At 40.3% G+C, this 24,851-nt stretch overlaps 1 protein-coding gene across 1 annotated transcript in view; it reads right to left on the bottom strand.

The window, feature by feature from the left end:
* Positions 1-24,851, bottom strand: part of LOC135714252 (GTP-binding protein Rhes-like) — a gene marked incomplete at its 3' end in the record, with an annotated part of 351,688 nt that overhangs the window by 14,599 nt on the left and 312,238 nt on the right. Inside the window, exon 3 of the mRNA XM_065237584.1 lies at positions 16,524-16,927. Within this exon, the coding sequence (XP_065093656.1) occupies positions 16,524-16,612 (89 nt within the window). The remainder of the gene's footprint in view (positions 1-16,523; positions 16,928-24,851) is intronic.

Raw genomic sequence — 24,851 nt, forward strand, 5'->3', positions numbered from 1 at the left:
GACTTCGGTTCTGATCACCTTCCAGTAACTTTTGAAATATCCCAAGAAATAATTTCTAATCCCAACAGCTTTACTTTCAATTACCATAGGGCTGATTGGGAGCAATATCGAACATTTATGGAATATAACTTCGATCAAAACATTCCTTTGCAAACCAAAGATGAAATTAATTATGCTCTTGAATCTCTGACTACTTCTATAGTTGAAGCAAGAGCTGCCTCAGTACCAAAATGCGAGGTTAAATTCGATTCAATTATAATAGACGATGATCTTCAGCTCTTGATCCGTCTTAAAAATGTCCGTAGGAGACAATTTCAAAGAACACGCAATCCTGCCATGAAATTTATCTGGCGGGATTTGCAAAAACAAATTAAAAAGCGATTCTCTGCCCTGAGGAACAAAACTTTTGAAAATAATGTTTCTAAATTAGACCCGAGTTCCAAACCCTTTTGGAAACTCACAAAAATTTTGAAAAAACCTCAAAAGCCAATTCCAGCGCTTAAAGAAGGTGGTAAAATTTTGATCACAAATTTGGAAAAAGCTCAGAAACTTGCTAAGCAATTCGAGAGTTCCCATAATTTCAGTTTGGGTCTTACTAGTCCTATTGAGACTCAGGTTGCTCGGGATTTTCGGAATATTTTCTCTCGGGAAAATATTTTTGATGATTTCTGGGGGACTGATTTGGACGAAGTAAGGTCTATAACTAAAAAGTTTCAAAATATGAAAGCTCCAGGTGATGATGGCATTTTCTATATCCTCATCAAAAAACTCCCAGAGAGTACCTTGTCTTTCCTGGTAAAATTATTTAACAGATGTTTCCATTTGGCATACTTTCCTGATAAATGGAAAAATGCAAAAGTTGTTCCAATTTTGAAGCCGGATAAAAATCCAGCTGAAGCTTCTAGCTACCGTCCAATAAGTTTGCTTTCTTCAATAAGTAAACTTTTTGAAAAGATCATTTTACATAGAATGATGCTTCACATCAATACGAACTCAATTTTTGCAGATGAGCAGTTTGGATTTCGCCATGGGCATTCAACTACTCATCAACTCTTGAGAGTTACCAATTTAATTCGTTCAAACAAATCTGAAGGCCACTCAACCGGAGTTGCTCTTCTAGACATAGAAAAAGCATTCGAAAGTGTTTGGCATGAAGGTTTGATTGCTAAATTGAAAAAGTTTAATTTTCCACTTTATATTATGAAATTAGTTCAAAATTATTTAACTGACAGAACTCTGCAGGTAAATTATCAAAATTCCAAATCTAATCGACTACCTGTTAGAGCAGGAGTTCCTCAGGGTAGCATTCTTGGGCCTATATTGTATAATATTTTCACTTCGGACCTCCCTGATTTGCCTCAGGGTTGCCACAAATCTTTGTTCGCTGATGACACAGGCATTTCCGCTAAAGGAAGAAGTCTTCGTGTTATTTGCAGCAGACTTCAGAAAAGTTTAGATATTTTCTCTTCTTATTTACAAAAATGGAAGATTTCTCCCAACGCTTCCAAAACTCAACTTATAATATTTCCACATAAGCCTAGAGCTTCGTTTTTGAAACCTAGTAGTAGTCACATAGTCACTATGAACGAAGTTCCAATTTCCTGGTCAAACCAAAAAAATGTTTGTATCCTCTTATAAACAGGAAATCCAAACTTTGCCTGACGAATAAACTTCTAATATTTAAACAAGTTTTTAGACCGGCCATGCTTTACGCTGTGCCAATATGGTCTAGTTGTTGCACTACCAGGAAACAAGCACTTCAAAGGATTCAGAACAAAGTTCTGAAGATGATTTTAAAGTTGCCTCCCTGGTACAGTATTACCGAAGTACATAGAATTTCAAATGTTGAGACTTTAGCACAAATGTCCAACAAAATAATTAATAATTTCCGGCAAAAATCGTTACAATCCTCAATTGCAACGATTAATTCCCTTTATACTTAGATAAGATTTAGTTTTAGTTATTTAGTTTTAAGCTATCAATTGTTATACTGACATGCAGGTTTAAAAAACCTGTTTAAAATACTGAATTGCCAAGACAGGAACAATGTAAAAACACTTAGATATATATCATAACAATTAAGGCTGGTAAGTTACTGTAGTAACTGGAGCACCTAGGTTAACTTGGATCGATTTAATATGCCCATTCAAAACGCTGAGATCCTTGCTCTTGTCTGGAGGAACGTAAATTGCACACAGCAATAGTCGCTTGGATCCAATCCTCGTCGATACACACACTTGTTCTATCGTTTCTCCGCTCTTTGCAACGACACTGCTACTGATGAAACGATGATGTACGGCAATTAGAACCCCTCCGAAACGAGATTTGCTGCTGTTTATATGGCTTCGGTCACATCGGTACACATTGTAGTTGCTTCCGAAAAGCTGCGTCGAATTGATAGCCTCGTTAAGCCCCGTCTCGATTAAAATGATGACGTCAAAATTGCACTCCAGGACGTTGCAGTAAAAGTCGTCGATCTTGGTGCGCAGTCCACGTACGTTTTGGTAATAAACCCATAAACGACTAGCGTCACGGGTCGTGTTCTGCAACATGGAAATATTTGGCGCGGGAATATTTGGTGAATGGTACAGATACTCACCCTAGGGTTTCCACCGTCCACAGAATGTCGAAAAGAATGATTATTGATAATGGTGCTAACCCTAGGGTTTCCACCGTCCACATGATAGAGCCTTAAGTATTTGTCAGTGGATTGCCGTTGGATCCAGACATGTTTTTTTAGTAGTCGGTGAATTCACGGAATAATATCCCATCAGGCCACGTAGAAGCGTCGAGAGCTAGTTCTTTCAGCGATGGATCCAAGCCAACTTTGAAGGAAATGAAAGCCAGCTTCGTCATATCCACTTCCTTGGGAACGAGACGCACGACGTCAGCAGGTGTTGTTAGATCCAAGCAGCGAGAAGTAATTTTTTGAATGTCCTCAGCAGTTATTAACGGGTGTAATCCGGACAGGTAGAGCCAGTACTTTGGAGGGGAGATCGGTGGTGTTAGACACGGTACAGACAAGTCACTGAGATCAATTGCATTGGTCCCACGCACAGAAGAAGTGCCAATCGGTCCACCTTCATTACCACGACGACGTTTAACACCAAGTCTGGGCCAGGCGTTTCCCTTCCTTGATCGATTCGATGGTCGCTCAGCAGGAATATCCATGGAAATGCACTTGTCAACTTTATCACTCAGCGATTCCACCAAGTTGAACAGTTGTTGAACCTGAGCCGGTAAGCCATCAGGTGACGGAGTCGTTTCGTGTGCGAGCTCATCAGTAAAATACTGTTTCACACTTCTGCCATTCATTTTATCCCGGCAATTTGAACAAACGAATACAGCCTTGCCTTGCGAGAATAGGTCTTTGCTCGCACGACTGAGGTTGAAACCACAACATTGCATGCTGATGTGGAAGTAAACCTCACAAAAACCGCAGCGCAACGGCTCGATTTCGTTGATTTCCAACTGGCATTCTCCGCATTGTTTTTTCTCCATCCTTACAGCGAACAAAACAAAACTCAGTGAACAGCAACAAATGATAGCGTTAGCCCGAATACAGGAATGTGGTTGAAAATTAAATCCTTCGGAATCGTCCAAAACAGCAAATTCACAAATCAACTCCACAATTTAGCGATGAAAGCAGGTCCAGATAATACGTCAACGTTGAAAAAACGATTAAAAACTACAGTCAAACGAATTAAAAATAACTTTTAGCGGACACAATGTTAACGCGAATGTAACACACAATGGAAGCGTTTGGGTAGTGGATAATGTCTAGTTCTACCGATTTTGCAAATCTACGACCTTTGGGACACTGTGTCACTGTTTCACCGAGATACCCCAACACTGCCGCCAATTTATAAACCTTCACCTTCCACAATCACTATCAGCTTCCCAAATTCGCGAATTAATCGAATCACGCTACACACCTACTAACACTTTTCTCTTGCCCACGGCAGACGAAATAAATAAAAAAAAGCACAAGAAAAAAAAATCACCAAACTAAAATCAAACGCGAAACACCAGCAAAGAGATTTGGAATTCGCAAAATCAAACGTCTAATGACGAGCACTGATAGTGGACGTAAACGAGTCTTGCCATTGCGATGAAGCTTCTTTTTGTTTTGAAGCTTTAAAACTAATGAAAATGCCTGATTTTTACCTGAACAGTTGAAAGTTCGGTAAAAATAACCGAAGTCGGTATTCATTTCTAATTCTGTTTAAAAATAAAAATATTTGGTTGTCATGACAACAAACCTGTTGTTGTGGTGTTGAAATTGGCGTTGTTGTCTTGCACAAATTCATCTGTCATTATTGATCTGCTGTAAAACTGATTATAACAACAAAAGGCTTTTTGCTCATCGCCATTAGTAAGAGCATTTCAACAGGTGAACAAGTAGAAGCAAAGTTAGAGCGATATTAGAAATTTTTAAATTCCTTCATAGTACTTCCCATACAAATTTCAGATCATTGGCACGACCTCTAAACCTTAATCAATTTCTGAACAGTGATTTTTCGTAAATTCACCTCTTTTATAAAAAAAAAAATGAAACACCCTAGTGTACACCGATGAAGAAAGAAGTACATACACCCAAACCAAATGACAAATACATCAACTTTAAGTTTATGGTTTCTTACATTCGCTGTATGTGCTTCTTGCGAGAAATGTGATGCTAGTACACTGGATGCTTTTGAAATTAGCATGCTCTTTACCTTTACCTCTTGGCCAGCAGTTCTCAAACGTACGTTGATTGCAACCCTTCTAGGAGTACACTTGACAATACACAACGTCGGAGGCTGAGCTTTAGCAGCGTCGAGGTCTTGATCCCTTCGAACAATGTGAAAGACACCCTGAGGAATTTGCGGTATTTACTCGCTTTACAGACTTCTTCGAGCGAGAGTCTTGCATGGTGTACCGTTCCGTACATGAGTAGCTAAATATCATTGCCAGAGGGGTGCGAGAGAGATTTGATTAGAGAGTCCTTATCCCCCTTGGAAGCGCTGAAGAAATATGATGAACTTAACAAATCGGTACGTGTATGTGTGTCCCTTCACGCTTCGGAGAATTCAAGGATTTCACTGATGTGTTGCTGCCGCTGTTGCAGAGGAGTTGTAAGTACAACAAGAAATGAAGTACAAACAATTTCCTCTTAACGCTTCTATTGATTTTTTTCCGAGTAAATCTGGAAAATGTTGGGGGAGTTAATAATTGGCTCGGCATGAGACGAAATGATTGGGTGGCTTATAATAGAAGAAAGTAAGGTGTTCTCAGTTACGTGGATTTATGAAAATTCTTTGATGTTGTACGGCGAAAACGCGCTGCTTTTCTCGGAATTGTTTCCCATGTTAAATGAAGATTCAATTTCAGAGGGTTTGTATCCAACCAACGGAATTCACAAAGCCTCCCACATTTTGTAGGAACTCATTTGTTCAACAGTTGCTTTATCATCACGCGCTTTGGACGATGAACAATTGCCTAATAAGTGCATTATAGTGATAACCGCGATAACCGCAATGTCATTGCACAAACCACATTGAATGGCCCACCCACACTGTCATTGGCATAGCTAGAAAACTTTACTGGAGGGGGCCTAGGGGGGCCTGTGGGATTTTTTTGTTTTGTTAAACTACAGTTGAATAGAAACTCTAGAACTGCTAATCAATCAAAAGGCGTCAAGGCTATTTGTTATTTGATTTTCCTGTTGGATACATTTCCATTTCGTCAAATAATATGACCTATTATGGCGATGCTTGCGCTATTTTTTTAATGGTGAAACATTTAATTATATTATATGTATTTCAAAAAAATCTCATAAGGATTTTAAGAATCTCAAACTTAAGAAAATTCTCATGTTAGATAATTCTGCGAGTTAGGTAATTCCATGAATTTTGTAACTAGATTTTATCAGATCTTCTAAATTCAATCATCAATTGAATCACAGACATAGGTACCAAATTAATTTTCAAGGACTTCGAATTTATGATTTTAAAATTTTCTGGCGGTTGTTCAAAATATATGTCAATGACACATTTAATATTTCTGATACAGATTTTAAGTATAAATTCTTCGAAATCAAATGTGTTCGCGAAATTTGATTATAATAAACATAGTTAATTATCTTAATTATCATAATTTAAAAACATATGCAAAATTGCAAGCTCCTTCCTAGACTGTAACATCTTAAAAAATCTAGTACCTACATGAATATTTAAAAAAGTAAGAGTTTGTATCCAAGACACGACCATAGATTTGACGTAGGATTAAGAAAGGGTGTTTGAAATATGTATTAGGGAAAACACATCAATCACAGAATCACGACGAGCAACTGAATCCGATCAGCGGTTGAGGGCAGCCTTGATAGCTAGCTGCTTGCGGTGAGCCTTTCGTTGGATACTGGAGAATACCACCACTTACCACACGCGGTGATTGAATGAACAGCGTTGGATGGAATTCACTTTTGAAATCTGTGTTAGGGAAAGCGCTTTTCGCAGGCAATCGGTGACCATTTTATGATCATAGCAACACTTGTACATTTGTGCAATTTTCAATAGTGACATTTTGAAAAATGATAAATCCATAATTTTAACAGATCCGTAGAAAAATTTCCTATCGATTTGCGTTTTTAGAATTAAAATCCATCATCTCTGGATCAAAATCAGACCACTTTCATGCCGCAAAGCAACTGGTGTAGATCAACTACCAAGTGAGCTATTAAAATACGGTGGTGAAGCACTGGCTAGAGCGCTGCACTGGGTAATTGCCAAGATTTGGTACGAGGAGATCTTACCGGAGGAGTGGACGGAAGGTGTCGTATGCCCAATCTACAAAAAGGGCGACAAGTTGGATTGCTGCAACTACCGCGCGATCACACTACTAAGCGCCGCCTACAAGGTACTCTCCCAAATTCTATGCCGCCGTCTGTCACTATTTGCAAGAGAGTTCGTGGGGCAATACCAGGCGGGATTCATGGGTGCCCGCGCTACCACGGACCAAATTTTCGCGATTCGGCAGGTTCTGCAGAAATGCCGCGAATACAACGTGCCCACACATCATTTGTTCATCGATTTCAAATCCGCATACGACACAACCTATCGAGATCAGCTATGGCAGATTATGCACGAGAACGGACTTCCGGGTGAACTGACGCAATTGGTCAAGGCGACGATGGATCGAGTGATGTGCGTTGTTCGAGTATCGGGGACAATCTCGAGTCCCTTTGAATCTCGAAGGGGGTGACGGCAAGGCGATGGACTTTCGTGTCTGCTGTTCAACATTGCGTTAGAAGGTGTGATCAGAAGAGCTGGGATAGACACGAGTGGCACAATATTCAGGAAGTCCATCCAGCTCCTTGGCTTCGCCGATGACAGAGACATTATGGCACGGAACTTTGAGATGATGGCAGAAACGTACATCAGACTGAAGGCTGAAGCTAGGCAATCCAATCCGGACTCGCCATCAACGCATCAAAAACAAAATACATAAAAGGAAGAGGTTCTAGGGAAGACAATGTTAGCCTCCTACCCCGAGTTCAGATTGACGGTGACGAAATCGAGGTGGTCGATGAGTTCGTGTATTTGGGCTCACTGGTGACCGACGAAAATGATACCAGCAGAGAAATTCAAAGACGCATTATGGCAGGGAATCGTGCCTACTTTGGACTCCGGAGGACGCTCCGGTCGAATAAAATTCTCTGCCGCACGAAGTTGACTGTCTGCAAGACGCTGATTAGACCGGTGGTCCTCTGCGGCCACGAGACCTGGACTATGCTCGTGGAGGACCAACGCGCCCTTGGTGTTTTCGAACGGAAGGTGATGCGTACCATCTACGGTGGAGTGCAGATGGATGACGGAACGTGGAGGAGGCGAATGAACCACGAATTGCACCAGCTGCTGGGAGAACCATCCATCGTCCACATTGCAAAAATTGGGCGACTACGGTGGGCTGGGCACGTCGTAAGAATGCCGCACGACGACCCAGTGAAAATGGTTCTAGAAAGCGACCCAACAGGAACAAGAAGAAGAGGCGCGCAGCGGGCAAGGTGGATCGACCAAGTAGAAGGTGACCTGCGGACCCTTCGCAGACTACGAGGCTGGCGAACTGTGGCCATGGATCGAGTAGAGTGGAGACGACTTCTTCGGACAGCAGAGGACAACAAGGCCTTAGCCTGATTGGTAAGTAAGTAGATTTTAACATATGGGAACTGACATTCGATTAATGACCTTTACAAATCAAGCTGAACTTTGCATTAGGTCCTAAGTAACATTGACAGATTCTCTTCGTCAACTTTCTCTTTGTATACCAACAGCCATGTAATGACATCCCCAGGTATTTTCAGCAAACTGATCGATTAAAGAAGCTTTAATCAAACACAAAAAGAAACGGTTATGTGCTCAAGTTATTAACGAAAGAGAAGGTCAACGAAGAAAATCGATCAATGTTACTTAGAACCTAATGCAATGTTCAGCTTGATTTGTAAAGGTCATTAATCGAATGTCAGTTCCCATATGTTAAAATCTACTTACTTACCAATCAGGCTAAGGCCTTGTTGTCCTCTGCTGTCCGAAGAAGCTCAAGTGTCCTGAAATTATATGAAGAATAAAGTCTAGAACGCTCAAAAATTGGTCAACTTCAAATTGGTTTATTTCTGTTAACAATGCATAAGAAAAAACTGAATTGCTGCATTTGAAATTTGAGTGCATATAGAATGGTTGCTATGATTAGTTTTCACCGTTTGCTCTCCAATCTTCAAAATGATGTCCCAGCAATTTTGCTCGCGCAGCAAGAGAATCCGACATTATCACACGCCAAGTTGGCAAAATTGCTGGACGTGGCCAAATCGACCGTGATTGTCGACCATCAGGAAGCCTGGAAGCGGTGGCAGTCGTAATCCGGACGTGACAGCGACGATGAAGAAGGTGGCGGTGAAATATAAGCGGAATCCTAACCTCTCCATCCGGGACGTCGCTGGCAAGCTCAATGTCTCCCGTACTACTGTGCAGCCGGTCAAGAAACGAGCCGGGTTGTCGACGTTTAAGAATGTGAAGGTGGCGAACCGAGAGCTGTATATGAATCTGCTCACAAAGTTCGACTGTGTCGTCATGGACGACGTAACTTATGTGAAGGCTGATTTCAAGCAGCTTCCGGGACAGGAGTTTTATACCGCATCAGGAAAAGGGAAGGTGAGTGAAATTTTCAAAACCATCAAACTATCGAAGTTCCCGAAAAAATATCTCGTCTGGCAGGTCACATGTACGTGTGGTCTAAAAGCGTAATTTTCCTTACTACGGGAACCACCATCTACGTCCAGGAGTGCCTGGAAAAGCGACTGCTACCATTCCTAAAGCAACATAATAGACCTGTGCTGTTCTGGCCGGACTTGGCGAGCTGACACTATGGGAAAAAGTCAATCGAGTGGTACGATGCGAACAACGTGGTTGTGGTACCCAAAGACCACAACTCTCCCAACAGCCCAGAACTCCGCCCTATCGAACGGTATTGGGCCTTGGTCGAACGGAATCTCAAAAACACGAGCAGCAGTTTAAAACTAACTGGTGTTCGGGAGCGAATAAGGTCGATGAGACCACTGTGCAAAATTTTGGCAAATCAAAATAATAAACGAACATTGATTCCTTTAAATATATGAAGTGAACTACCAAAAGAAAAATAAGAAGATTTTTGTGATATGAATTTTGACTGAAAGAAACGATTTTTTTGTCGACCAATTTTTGCACGTTCCCGTCATTAATAAAGATCCTTGAAATTAAATAATGTTTAACTTCTAGAAAGATTCCAAATCTTAATAAGAGTTCCAGCCCGTACTCAATTTTCTGAACTTTTCCAAAGCTCCCTAAGTTTCGTTAATTTTTTCGATTTTCCCCAAGGGGTGGTCACTTTACACACTTATTTTGTGCCTACTTTTTCACAAAATGCCACAGCTGTGCCGGCAGTGCCGAGAGTGCCAGTCATCAGACTTACTTTGTTTGCCTGTGAATAGTGGCGTTCTTGGCAACCCGGTTAATCTGACAGTTCAAATGTTTTGATTTGAAGGCGAAGAAACAAAACAACAAGCAATGGAATCCTATCCAAGATGAAATCAAAGTCGATGATCCAGAGGAACCCCAGTTGGAAAAAAAAACTGATACCGGACCAACTGGCCCGACCGGAGGATCGAGTCCCTGTGACTGCTGTTTGACCTTAGCAAAAGGAATATCGAAACGTCACAGGGCAAACTGCTGCTGTTGAAATCGCTGGAACTCTTCTCAACGATACCTGACATGATTTAAGGTGGCCAAAAACTTCCCGCTTGCGTTCATCGATGCTGCCCTCTCACTCAGTTTTTATTGCCAGCGTTTTCAGCGACCGTCGCTATCAGTGCCTACAGAACAAACATGTGCCCGGTGGAGTGATAATCACAATCTTGCAGCCATGGTACAATAAAAGCCAACTAAAACTAGTTAATCCGGTTTATAATTGTTCAAACAGAAACACAATACAATGTACATAGTAGTATATGGCATTTTTTTTCAAATCAACCTATCACAACTGGTGCTAGAAGCCATTCATAAAAATCAATAAAAATAAAAGAAAACCTCAAAACTGCTTGAAAAAATACCGATGTTAAAAAAAAAACCAAAATTCCTGGGGTGCTAGATCATTCTGGAGGGAGCCTGGCCCCCTTGGAACCCCCATTAGCTACGCCAATGCCAACTGCACCACCCAACATTCTCCGGTTATCGTCAATGAAATGTTGCTTTGTATCAATAAATTTCCACCGCACGTTGCCCACTTCCGGTTCCGTTCATCGAGCGGCGATATTTGTTTTCCACTTTGAACAATATTATGTATAACCATTCATGCTACATATATCTACAACCGAAGCCAGATGTGCCATTATTTATCTATAGACTAAAACGTGCTGAACACAAACAACATACTATAGATGACGGGCACAACTGGGAAGACAAAGTACCATCAAAGGCAAATTCAAATCAAACTGCTCCGACCGACATGTAGGTACATATTGCCCCCCTGAGAAAACGACGGAGCAGATGAGCAGACTTTGGAGGGGTGGAGACAGGGTTCATCGTGTGCACTGATCAATCCTCCAATGCTTCATCTCCTCTGTGTGTGTCGTAGCAATCAATCATCTCACTCAACCCCGTTTTCCACCGAATTCAAGGCACTCGGTGGCACAGTCTACGGCACTGTCTGCTAAAGGCTGACTGAAAGTAAATTAGTATGCCCCTCGTGCGCCGCTAGCACGCCACTACTGGTGGGAATCGAAAATCTTCGACAGTGGTTTGTTTACACTTCTATAGAGAACAACTGGTGCAAGTTTGATCAAAGTAGTCGATCGCGATCAGAAATAACGTCAAATGGAACTCGAAAGAAGTAAAAATATTGTTCACAAACACCTGGAAAATCCGGAGTGATTCGGTTCCAAGCTGGCTAAAGTGCTGACGATGCCGAAAACAACAGTTTGTCGAGTGCCGAAAACCTACAAGGAAACCCTGAGAGTCGAAAAGCATCAGCGTACCTACGAAAAAACTGGAAACATGGATCATCAGCTGCGCAGCAAGGTGTTGAGGTGCGTTAAAGCCAACCCCGGTCTTTCGATCCAAGATGTGGCCAGAAGGTACAACGTCAACTTTCAAACGGTGCGGAACATCCTTGCCTGGTAAGGATACAAGTCGTACAAAGCCAGTAAACATCCGAACCGGCACATGAAGCAGAATTCCGTGGTCAAAAGCGTGCAAGGCTCTTGTACGACCGAGTTTTGACGAAACACAAAGGCTGCGCTTTGATCGATGACGAGACATACGTCAAACTCGATTTTAAGCAGCTTCCCGGTCAAAAGTTTTACCTCACGACTGGACGTGGGGATGTGCCGGGAAGATTCAAGTTCGTGTTTGCCGACAAGTTCACGAAGAAGGTTATGATTTGGCAAGCGATTTGCAGTTGTGGCCTGATAACGTAACGCATCCTCCACGATGACATCCTAAGTTTACATCAAAGAATGCATGAAAAAGCGTGTATTGTCGTTCAGCCGCAAGCATAGGGGCAAAGTCATCTTTTGGTCCGATTTGGCCAGCTGCCATTACTTCAAGGTGTTTCTGGAGTGGTATGCTGCCAACAAAATCGATTTTGTCCCCAAGCTACAGAATCCTCCGGATTGGCCGGAATTACGACCAATCGAAAAATAAAGGGTGATACGGTCAAAATTTGGTCAAGGGAAAACGCGTGTAAATCGGTGAAATCGTTTATTTAAAAAATCAAATTAAATTTCTTCTTCAAATTCAATTAGTATAAAATTCAGGAAAAATATTCAGTTAGGCTTCCGCTTTTCCAAATCCGAATTGCCGGGCCTTACGCTTGACCCCTGCCATCAGATTTTGTACAGCCACCTTGTCCACCTTCTTCGCCGCAGAAAGCCAGTTTGCCTTGAACTGCTGCTCGCCCTTAGCAGTTTTTTGGTCTTCTTTAGGTTCCGCTTGACAATAGCCCAGTATTTCTCAATTGGGCGGAGCTCTGGCGTGTTGGGAGGGTTCTTGTCCTTGGGAACCACCTGCACGTTGTTGGCGGTGTACCACTCCATGGCCTTTTTACCGTAATGGCAAGATGCCAAATCCGGCCAAAACAGTACGGAACAACCGTGTTTCTTCAGGAAAGGCAGCAGACGTTTATTCAAACACTCTTTCACGTAAATTTCTTGGTTGACAGTCCCGGAAGCTATGAAAATGCTGCTTTTCAAGCCACAGGTACAGATGGCTTGCCAAACCAGATATTTCTTTGCGAACTTTGACAGTTTCATGTGCTTGAAAACATCTGCTACCTTTCCCCTTCCTTTTGCCGTATAAAACTCCTGTCCCGGAAGCTGCTTGTTGTCGGCTTTGACGTAGGTTTCGTCGTCCATTACCACGCAGTCAAACTTCGTCAGCATCGTCGTGTACAGCCTCCGGGATCGCGCTTTGGCCGTCGTATTTTGTTTATCTTCGCGATTTGGAGTCACTACCTTCTTGTAAGTCGATAGTCCGGCTCGTTTTTTGGCTCGATGCACGGTTGTAGACGATACACCCAGCTTATTTGCGGCATCTCGGAGAGAGAGGTTAGGGTTTCGCTTGAAACTACCGGCAACTCTCTTTGTCGTCTCAGCGGCTTCCGGTTTTCGATTTCCCCCCGATCCAGACTTCCTGGCTGTCGACAAACGTTCCCCAAACACTTTAATTACATTTGTAACGGTTGATTTGGCAACTTTTAGCGATTTTGCCAACTTTGCGTGCGAGTAGCTCGGATTTTCACGATGCGCGAGCAAAATTTTGATACGCTGCTCTTCTTGCTTGGACGGCATTTTGACAACTGAAGAGTGAATTCCAAAATCAAAATAGGAGCAACATTCTACACACTCACACCTTCAAAATGAGGGGTGTTCAGGTTTTTTAAATGCAAAATTGAAAGAAATACGTCAAGTTGATATTGACCAAATTTTGACCGTATCACCCTTTACTGAGCAATTTCAAAGCAGCGACTTCGACAAAGCGATGGGGCAGTCAAGGACATCCAGCAAATGCGAACGAAATGAAAGAAATGCGCTGATTTCGTGTCTGTTTCCACTGAGCGGGCACCGAAGGTTCGAGTTGAAGGTTGAATCACGAATTGCCGGTCTTTTTGTGCGTACCAATTTACTTTTAGTCAGCCTTTACCACATTCTATTCGAAGAAGCTGGTACCGGTGGAAATTCAATTTCTCAAAAGTTGCTGGTTTTCAACTTAAATTGTGCTGCCTAACCTCCTTAGTGCGCTTATTGTTGTTGATGTTTCTTCTCCGGTACACGGATAGAAATCTCCTTATACCTTTTGGCAAATTTCCATTGCTGATTATTCATAAAATGTATAAGTCAACTAATAAGCAGACGCCTTGCAAAAAGTTAATAAAGATCATGTGTCAAATGAAATGTATAAGCGGTCACACATACCTTTTATGCATTCTAATAGGACCTATGTTGTTTGTCTTATGGAATGTATAAGGCTGATGCTTTGGCAAAAATGTATAAGTGAAACACATGAATTAAATAATTGATTTTCGTTTCGTGTAGTTTGATTTGGGCTTTGGGTGCCTTAATCAAATTCTCGTAAACATGTGAGTTGTATATTTGAAAGGAGGTAGCATCCAGTAGCTGGGAATTCTTCAGGGATGCATGTTAACAGTAGTAGTTACCGTGAGAAGCGAGTTTACTTTTTTCAATTAATTAAAATTGTGAACCAGACATTCAAACTAATATCTCTCAAACGAAACATTTCCGAGGCTTGGAACCTTAAAAGAAGTTGCTCGTTATACAGTATTGTTCCGTTTTTGGCAGCACGGTTCTCGTTTTCAGTTGCCAACAACGGAATAATTTTTAATACTTTGTTGAAGAATACTTTGTTGAAATTATACAATACTAATCAATAAAAAGCTTTCCGGTTTTGGAGGCGAACCAGCCTAAGGCTGAAAGCCTCCTTAATAAAGCTAAATAATAATAATAATAAAAAGCTTGAAACAGTATTCAAATAATTCATATTCACCTAGAAGTGTCATTTGACCATTATGTTGTGTACATAATGAGTGTTTATATTTTAATTTTATTTTCTTGTGCAACATAGACATCCCAACAAACAATTGCCTATTGAAGAAACGACTTCTGGACGATTTTATTCCACTTCATGCTTAATAATACCTCTGATATTTTTAATAACAACTTCTGTTCAGGCTTTGTTCACACAAATCTGGAGAATTTATTCAACCACAACATCGAAATATTTGGTGTTGAATAAGGTATGTAGAGAAGCTTTTATTCGACTTACAAAAGTTGTAACAGAGCTTATTCGATCAAATTTTTGATTATTCAGCGTTTATTAGACATCATTACTTCCTTAAACAACGATGGTATAAAAGTGTATATAGACGCTTGATTATCATGTGAAATAATGTTTAATTAGACACTATTATACATTTATTAAACGATTATTCAACTACGGGACAATTAATCCGAAAATAAGAACGGGACAGAGCAGGGCTGTTCTCTCTCGTTAGTGATTGTTGTGTCAATTACTTCTGTCAAAGCATGCACATATATCCTAGAAAATTTATTACATATACACACATGTCGTTGGATGGGATTTGAACCATGACCTTCCGACCATCAGCCGCTTGCCTTGCCATCTGAGCTATCCTAAAATACATCATATGGGCAGCTAAATAAGTAATAAAAGCTTGAATCTGAAAACCTATCAGCACTCCCAGCCGTAACTTTAGCTAATTCAAGGAGATGTATCATCAGCATTTGTAAACAACCCGTTCTAAACCCCTTTCCTCACAAAGCGAAAGCAGCCCACGCAAACCAACACCATCATCGGGTAGGGGAAACTTTTCCCTATCCGATAATAGAGTTGGCTTGTGTGAGTGGCCTTCGTTGTGTGCGGAAAGGGCTTTAGAACGAATTGCTTAAAAATGCTGATGGGCCCTTGTGTATTGTTGATCCAGATATATGAACTCTTATCAAATTGCGTCGTAAATCCTCGTCATACAGCTTAAGCCGACTGCTAAGAGCAACTCGCGTAAACAGAGCGAAACTTCTAAAATTTTCCGAAAAAAAATAATAATCCCCCTCTTGTCGCAATACACTGCATTGTCACAGCGGAATCGTGAAGAGCCTGAGCTTGAAATCGCAATTGCTACCTGCCACCGTTGCAGTATGTACATCATTATCCTTTAGTACATGAGAGCAGTTTATTCTCTACCGAATAAAATACCACGCTTATGGTTGAGTTTAGTACCGGAGTTGGAACGGGGCAGGGATGACGAGAGCTTAAAAACGATTCACCGCCGGTAGTCAACAACAGATAAAATGTCTTGATTCGCCCCCTCGCCCCATCTTCCATTTATCTGACAGACTTGGTTTCCTTCTGCTGGTTAAGAACTCTCTCTAGTCGTTCGCCCTCATTCTTGGGGTTGGTTGGAGGAAATCTTCTGCTGTTGATGTTGTTTTTCATTGTTGCAGAAGAGCCCCTCCAAGCATTGAACAACGTGGGATACTAACTCAAAACCAGCACACCATATTGCTGTACATTGTTCATTGAATTGTCGGGAGATATGAAGTCAGCTCGTCGTTGAGCTGAGACAGGGGAGAAGCGGTTAAGGCAGCTATTTTTCCTCGGTTACAACTGGGGAGTCTTTTTTTTCACTGCGACGGGACTCAATGATTTCCCACTTTGTTCCTTTCCTTTCTAAACATGAATCGGAAGCTCAACAACGCCAACTGGCGACGATAGCTGACTGAGTTTGAGTTTCAGGATAACAGTCTCCTCCCGAGTGGGTGTCACTGACTGGCATTTGTCGAGCGAAAAGGCAATGAATTCGTGTAGGTTTAAGCTCACGGAAAGTCTCATTATAATACCCAACATCATTCGCAACCTGGAATCAAATTGATAACAATGCCAAGCCATACCAGAGCAAAGTAGTTGTAGTGCAAAAGGACTCACTTTTCCCGCTTCGGTCTGTCGTCCGGGCTGTCGTCCTTCATAAACGATGGCTGCAGGCTGAACCGTCTCCTTAGATGTCGTCCCTTCATTATGGTGACTGCTTTTCCCGCTACTCTTGTGTAATGTGGAAAAGTAGCTTCCTTAAATCCGTCGTTTTCTCGACGTTGAAAGTGCGGTCAGTGGACTGCTGCCGAAAAAAAAAAAGATTCCTTCAGTCAGCACTCACCCGGCTTGTGGTAGTAATTATTGCTTGACGGCGGACTCTGATCAAGAGTTCTTTCCCCTGTCTAGCCTGAGGCTATCGGGAGCCACTGTGTTTGGTATGGCCTCTTCTACACTAGCCACAGCAGCAGCAGTAGTAGTAGCAAGAGGAAGTTTTTCTCAGTTGGCGAAAGTTGTCCGGTCTGAAATAAACGGAGATGAAAAGAGGATTATTAAGGCGATGTTTATGTGCTTTTTTTTTGCGACTGCTACCGCTTCTGGGCCCTGTGTTCATATATGTGTATCGTTGGACAAGACGCTAGATAGGGACCTGCTGGCAGATGTGCTTTTTATTACCGAGCAAATTAATGAAAACTCAATTATGGCAATATTTGTAATTATCTTTGTGGATTATGTTTGGCCTGGAACTTTTGGAAAGGAAGTTTTTGGAGAAGGCATTGTTTGCCTATTTAAGTACATTTAGGCAATAACTGTTCCTATTACCGTCAGGAATGGGTGGTGAGTTAAATTAAGGCTTTGAGCAACGTTTGGACAGAATGGACCGCCAAAGGAATTGCCGAAGCCGTAATTTACCCTACGCCCCAAACCAACACATCTAATACACTGCTTCCCGATTTTAGGCTTGTAAAAATATTCACATAATCTTAATCAGTGCTGATAAAAATCATTTCTTCTACACCCAAATAAGCTGAAAATGAAGGCAACCTTGAAAGATAAACCAACTACCTGCATGAATTTTAATTTTGACATGATAATATGCTCTTAATCAAGGCAACCGCTGAGTTTCGAAGTCAACAATTGTTGCGTATTCATTATCGCCTGTTCTGTTGTCATATCAATATTCATAATCATCTTGGTGGGGATGATTTTGAGTATCAAATGCGAAATGATTATTTTAGTTTTACACAAACATACCCTTGTGGAACGTGTTATGTTGTTTTTTTTTTTGACGTAGGACTACGTCTTTGATTTCTATATGGGGGTACACTTTGTGAAAACCGAAAATGGAACATGTAACAAATTAAGAAAGATTTTGAACGTTAATAACTCAGCTGCCCCTGGTCCAATTTCAATAACTTTATCACCAATCGATCAGTAATATGGCTACGCATTGATAAAAATGCTTCTGAATGTTGATTTTCAACAAGAAACTATTGAAAAACTGGTAAATGTTCAGCATTGTCCAAAAGCGTCGAATTAACTAACAAATCCACCAATTACCTACATGCATATGCTGCTTCCCCAGCACAGTCATCAGAGAGTAGTAAGTAGACGAAACAAGTCGAAGTGGCATTCGCCTCCGATCCTCGGGCGCGTGCGAATAGGGAGCCATGTTCAGAACCAAACGCAAATTCTTCGAGATAACCACCATCCGTCGTCTGGCTCGCCGTGGCGGTGTCTGACGTATCTCCGGTTTGATTTACGAGGTGTGCTGAAGGTGTTCCTGAAAAATGAGATCCGTGATGCTGTCACCTACACTAAACACGCCAAGCGTAAGCGGCCATGGATGTCATCTACGTTTTTGAAGTGACAGAGACGCACTCTGTTTGGTTTCGGAGGCAAATCATCACCAACATTGGAAACAAAACGGCTCTTTTCAGGGCCACCAATCTTATTACAGAAAAGAGTAGGAATAGAATTCATCTGCCTGTTTGTCCATATTCAGAACCACCGACCACACAAAATGCTCATGTTATCAAACTAGAAGCAGGGATACAAATTATTTTGATCAACCTTGATCAACTTTGAATCGCCACGGCCGGATATTTTCGATGGAAGAAGCAACAATCTAGCATCTAATTCGACGAAGACGGCAGGAAACATTTCTGGATCAACAATAGAATAGGGCCCATCAGCATTTGTAAACAAACCGTTCCAAAGCCTCACAAATCGAAAGCCGCTCACACAAACCAACACCAACATCTTGTAGGTAGGAGTTTCCCCTATCCGATGATGGTGTTGGTTTGTGTGGGTGGCCTTCGCTTTGTGAGTAAAGGGCTTTGGAACGGTTTGTTTACAAATGCTGATGGGCTCTTTTCTATTGTTGATCCACATTTGTGAAGCCGAATATTTACGAAAGAGAGTGTCGATGAAGAGAATCGATCAATGTAGATATGACCTATTGAAAAGTGAGGCGAGATTTGTTTTCCGTACTGAGCTCTAATGCTACCGACGCCAGGGAGGCAGCTCCCAGAGATGTTATGCCTTAGAACATGCCGGTGGCGCCGACTGAGATTGGACCCAGGCCTGCTGGGGTGAGAGGTAATCACGCTAACCACAGACGCCAATATCTATCACGGCGAATGAGAACGACCTAAATTTGAGTTTAGTTATCTCAGAAATAAGAAATAAAGTGCAGGAACTCAGCGATGAGTAAGTTTGCCTTATTTTTTCCCAGGTTTTTCCAGGATTTTCCAGGGAAAAATTCCCGAATTTGAGAAAAGTAAAGATTGGATTCACTCAGTCTATTGGTACTACTCCGAGACTGAATAAAGTTTTCGTCAATTTCCTCATTTTCTGGCAGATTTTTTAGGTTTTCCACACGAAATCATGAGACAAATTTACTCATCGCTGAGTTCCTACACTTTTGGCGATTATGAGTGAACTAAACTCAAATTTAGGTCGTTCTCATTCGCCGTGTACGCAAAAAGAAAATAGCCAGTGTCGCTACTTGATAGCAAACTACTCATAATGGGAGGAGTCTTTGTAGCTTTTATACCACTTGGTTGCACATTATTCTGCTTTAACCTAAAAAAATATAAAGCAACGCTGCTGTCTGGTATCAGCTCATTTTCGCTTCGGACGGCGTGGTTTATCTCCGGTCTGATCTACGAGGTGTGCTGAACGTGGAAAATGAGGTCCGTGATGCTGTCACCTACTCTAAACACACCAAGCGTAAGTGGCCATGGATGTCCTGTTCAATAAAACGGCTCTTTTCAGGGCCATCAAGCTTACATCAGTAAAGAGTTGTAATAGAATTTATCTGTGCTTGTTTGTCCATATTCAGAACCACAAGCCCCCAACGACCACACAAACTTGGAAGCAGGGGTGCAATTGATTTGGATTGATTCTCGTAATCAACTTTCCTTTTGAAAAAAGATTACTACAAATTTGGATCGCCTACAATTCAAAAACGGAAAGAGTTGAGATAATAAATATTTCAGGCATAACATTTGATAATGGCACAAAAGCATTTGTAAACAAACCTTCTAAGGCCCTTTACACACGAACCAAAGTACGCCCACGCAAACCAAGAACATCATTCGCGTGTAAAGGGCCTTAGAATGTTTGTTTACAAATGCTTTTGTGCCGTTATCAAATGTTATGCCTGATTTGATCAATTAAAAGAACTTAATGCTCTTCACATTTATTCCGTCCACTAGCGGTCCTACGTCAAGCTTCCGTTCGTGCCCCTAGGCACAGACCCTTCTACTTTTTTTTTTTATTTAAATGATCTATATTTCTTGAATTTGTGTGGTTTACATGCACACTTGCAAATTATTATTTTTACACGAGACGTAATTCAGCTTTGACGTAAATCATGGAATGTAAAAAAACATGGCATGTAAAATTAAGTGTTCTGAAACTGAAACATATGCAGCTCGAAGAAAAGTGCGTTTGATTGAATTGAATTTCCCGTCCTTTTCAACTGATTCTTATGTCAAAAGGGCCGCTTGCATGTGTCGGTCTTAGGGCACTGAAATTTACATGTCTTTTTCGTAGTGTGTGTATAACTTATCAAGTGACACAGATGCGTCTTTTCAACTTTAGTTTCTGTGAAATTTCAATTATTATTAATTACAGTTCCTAGTCCTATCAGGCCTGTTTTAGAGAATGACCACCTTGGTGGGATTGGTTTGTTTGAAAATTTGAAAAAGGAGACTACTTATAACTACTATTTACAACTACAACTAACCTACAACTACTATATACACCTAATCTACTATATACAAATTGCTTATCAAAGCATGTTCTGATAAATTACATTTTTGTGCAAATTTAGTCTTAATTTCGTTAATTCTGGAATCTATTTTGGCAATGCCTGCCTCTTCATGTAAATTTGTTATTCTAGTGTCGAAAGGACGATCAAGAACCATCCTCAGCACTCTATTCTGAGCGACCTGAATTTTGTTCCTGTGAGTCTGTGCACATGATTCCCACACCGGAGCTGCGTAGAGGATCGCAGGTGCTACGATTTGTTTGTAGACAGCCAGTTTGTTCACCCTTGAGAGGCGGGATCTGCGGCAAATCAGCGGATACAGACACCTAACCAAGGCAGAACACTTAACTACAGTTTTTCACTCAGATCGATGGAAGATTATTGCCCTTTGCAGAACTTATGGTAAAATCGAGGTCGAAGGCTCTGCAATCGATAATATTCAAAATAATAATTTATAGCAAAATGAATTTGATTTTTTTTTGCTTTTGAGTATCGTTTAAGATTTTGACAATTTTGGGTTGGAAACTCAAGAGTTGATGAATATCAACAAGCACGTATTCGTCGATGGACAATGAAGACATTTATTCATTTCACTCGTACGTTCACAGAGAAGATTTTCAAAACAACCACAATTAATCTACATGCTATTTTAAGACTACTCAATGACTGGGTAAATCGCACTCATTTTTGCATGCTGTATGGAGTTTTCTAAAAAAAGAGTAAAGTGGTTTTGCTTCAATGAGTGGGATCTATCAATAATCTTGAGATGGGTGCCTTAATGGGTGCAACATCAACGAAGCTGTTTCCAACTTTTATCAACGAGTGTTCTCAATTGTTCGGGATGTAGTATCGATATCCCGCTTTTTCGGGAGAAGACAGCCTTGGTGGAACAACGAGCTGCAGCATCTACGCAATCGTCTTCGCAAGGCCAGGAAACGTTATTTTCGTTCGAGGGACGAACAGCACAAAACTGAACTGCGTGTATTGGAGAGCGATTATAACTCTTTGCTAGCGCGATGCTTCAGCAGACGGATTTCACGCCAACTCGTCTTCGGAGTTGGCAGCACCCTCTCAAAACCTTATGAAACTTTGTGGGTGTGGAGACTTAGCAATTTTAAGCAACTTTGCGTACTTATTTTTTTCAAAATTTATCTCGCCTAACATTTTATAAGGGTCAAAGTTTTTTGTCGATTTTTTTTTCAAATCGATATAGCTTAAAAATGACAAGCCCTACAAAATAGTGATGTATGGAGAACTTTTAGCAAATAATCTGAAATTTTATAAAAAAGTTTAAATAAAATAAAAAATCGGTTTCTACACTCTAAAAAAATATATTTAAAAATTAAAAGTCATTTTCCCAAAAATGGTACCCCTCAGATTTGCTTGATATTTTTTCTCATGAAAGGCAATATAATTACCTAACTTTTTTTCATACATCGCAAAGTGGGCGCTTTTAAGGAAAAAAAGTTGTTCGAACAACAACTTTTTCATGTTAATTTTTTTTTAGCGTGTTTCACTCAAAGTCGAATAGTAATACGCGCACAACCTTATTAAAATCCGTTGAAACTTAATGAGCATAAAGATTTTGACCTTTTGATAATCTGGGCGTGCTTAAAACAAAAATCTAGCCTAACATTTGAAAGGGCCTAATACAGAGGATTTTCCTGCATTTCGAATGGTGTTTTAATAAATGAAAACTCTAGTGTTTTTGTTTAGTGCATAATTTATTTTCCTATAATTCTCCATACATAATTTGAGTTTTTCATTGATTATTAGTCTATCGGAAACAGAGTGAAATTTTTCGGAGTTTCCTTTGAATGTGAAAATCGCTTAGTAGAAATTATGTTTTGAGAAATAGGTACAAAACAATGAAATTTTTGTGTACCAGGTATAGTTTTTACATGACTGAACAGCTCCTTGAGTTCATCGGACATCTTTGTGTATTGATCATTTGATATGAAGCAGAAGTTCAATTTTGTTATGCTTGTATCTGTTTGTTTAACTGCCCAGTCATACAGTTCTTGTGGAGTTGTGATTGTGTTTCCATAATCTCGAGCAAGACTTGCTCTCTTTGCCATTCGTTTGAGAGTTCCTCCAATTGCGTCACATGGGCCTTTCCCATGAGACGTTGCGAAGAAGTGCCATTCTGCTTCCAATCCATACTTGAACTTGAAGTTGCACAAACTGGCAAAATTCTTTTTATTTTTGTAATGAGCCGCTGCTCCATCTGACATGAAAGTAATTTTTGTGAAACTAATAGATTGTTTAATGAAATCTAACAATTTTGATATAAATAATTGAACTGCTATTGTATCATGGGTCAATACTTCTGAAATAATAATAAAGCTTAAATTTTCCAACTTGTTTTCTTTTATGTAGTAAATTTCGAAAGGATGTATCGTAGCTTGATTATTGTTCCAATGATACCCCTGTGCTGAGTTTTGAATAATAAATGAATAATTTTCAGAAAAGTCGCAAATCACTAAAATTTCACCGTTTTGAAGAGAATTTTTTTTATTACTTAGGTAAGATGATTGCTCTTTATGAATAAAATCATGGGTTATGAGCTTTTCAACTTTTTCCGTCAAATATTGAACAAACTCATCTGCAGGTTTAATAATAGTTTCCAAATTACAACGGTCGGTAGTCAACCACTGTTGAAATAAAACTTCTTCCATATCATCTGCTTCTAATACTGATGTAAGTTCCCTCACGATACTATCTGTGGAAATGCATTCTTCACATGTACGATAAAAACAATCTATGGTTCTAATAGGACTACTGCAAAGTATTTTGTCTGCAATTTCTTTATATGAATCAAATTTTACACTATTAATAATCAATTTAACATTTTCATGTATAGTACAGACACATACATTATGTGTACCTGTACTATCCAACAGTATGCAATGCTTTGGTCGGAGCTGAGTGAACGAAGTAAATCCGATTTTAACACTTTTGTATTTCTCTTCAAAAATCATAAAAGCCTCTTTAAGAGACATCATCAATAAACGTTTCTGAACATGCTCTTTATATCCATTTCGATATTCAGAAACATAATCATTACTTCCTGGCATAGGCCTACTAATATCATCACTGTCAAAGAAATTTAAAACAATTTGTTTTTCAGTATCATTAAATCCATGACCACTTCTTGCTTTCTTACTACAAAGAATACCTTGTTCTCTGACTAGCCTTTTCATCTGTTTCACTGTATGATGGGGTGCATTAAACTCATTAACTATTTGATTCACTGACCATGATTTAGGGAGCACTGATAACACTTTTAATTTGTCATTTGTACTCGTAGAAGGCAAATTAAATTTCTCCTTTAACTGCATGATCATTTCGTCAAAATCATTTGATTTGTTGACATCGTCTGAATCCATCCCAAATATATTTTTACGCACTGCCTTTGTGATCTCTGCAGATTTTTGAACACGATAATTCATACTTCTCATACTTCTCGATGAAATTGGTGATAACTGTAAGGTTGAAGCTATACAATTGAATTGTTCCACATTATATGGACCTTGGATCTGATCCGCTGATGGGATTGATTCTAGCGATGGATCTGTATCTGTAAAATTAAAGAAAAGAAAAAAAATATTACCACACATTAATATATAACGCTGTTAAGGTGATAGTACCATGAACGGGGGTGGTTTTGATAATAGGGGTAACTTTGGTAATGCAGCTAAGCCAAAAATTTATGACTTAAGGCACATCGTACGCAATATTTTGGATAGGAAACCGATGTTCCCTTTCAAAATAATGAATACGAAGAGCATTAAGTCATAACTTTTTGGATTAGCTGCATTATCAAAGTTACCTCCATTATCAAAGACATCCCCGTTTACGGTACATCGAAGCCGCATCTGAATTTTCCCCATGTTTGTGGAGCACGAGCTGCATAAACCGCATATCGTACAGTCGTGAAAATTTGATAGATTGTTCACCGAGGTTGGCCTACAAATCGATCAAATTTGTACGATAAGCGGTTCATCCAGCTCGTGCTCTAAAAAAATGTTGAAAATGAAGTTGTATCTTCGATGTACAATCCTTAAACCACACAGTTGAAACAGTTAAAGTTATTATTATTTACCTAGTGTATCATCAAATTCCTGATGTTCTGATTGCTGATGACTTGTTGATGGTTGCGGCTC

Source organism: Ochlerotatus camptorhynchus, unplaced genomic scaffold (genome assembly GCF_037179485.1).
Source record: "Ochlerotatus camptorhynchus isolate MF236.1 unplaced genomic scaffold, CSIRO-AGI_Acam_v1.1 ptg000633l, whole genome shotgun sequence".
Taxonomy (NCBI): domain Eukaryota; kingdom Metazoa; phylum Arthropoda; class Insecta; order Diptera; family Culicidae; genus Ochlerotatus; species Ochlerotatus camptorhynchus.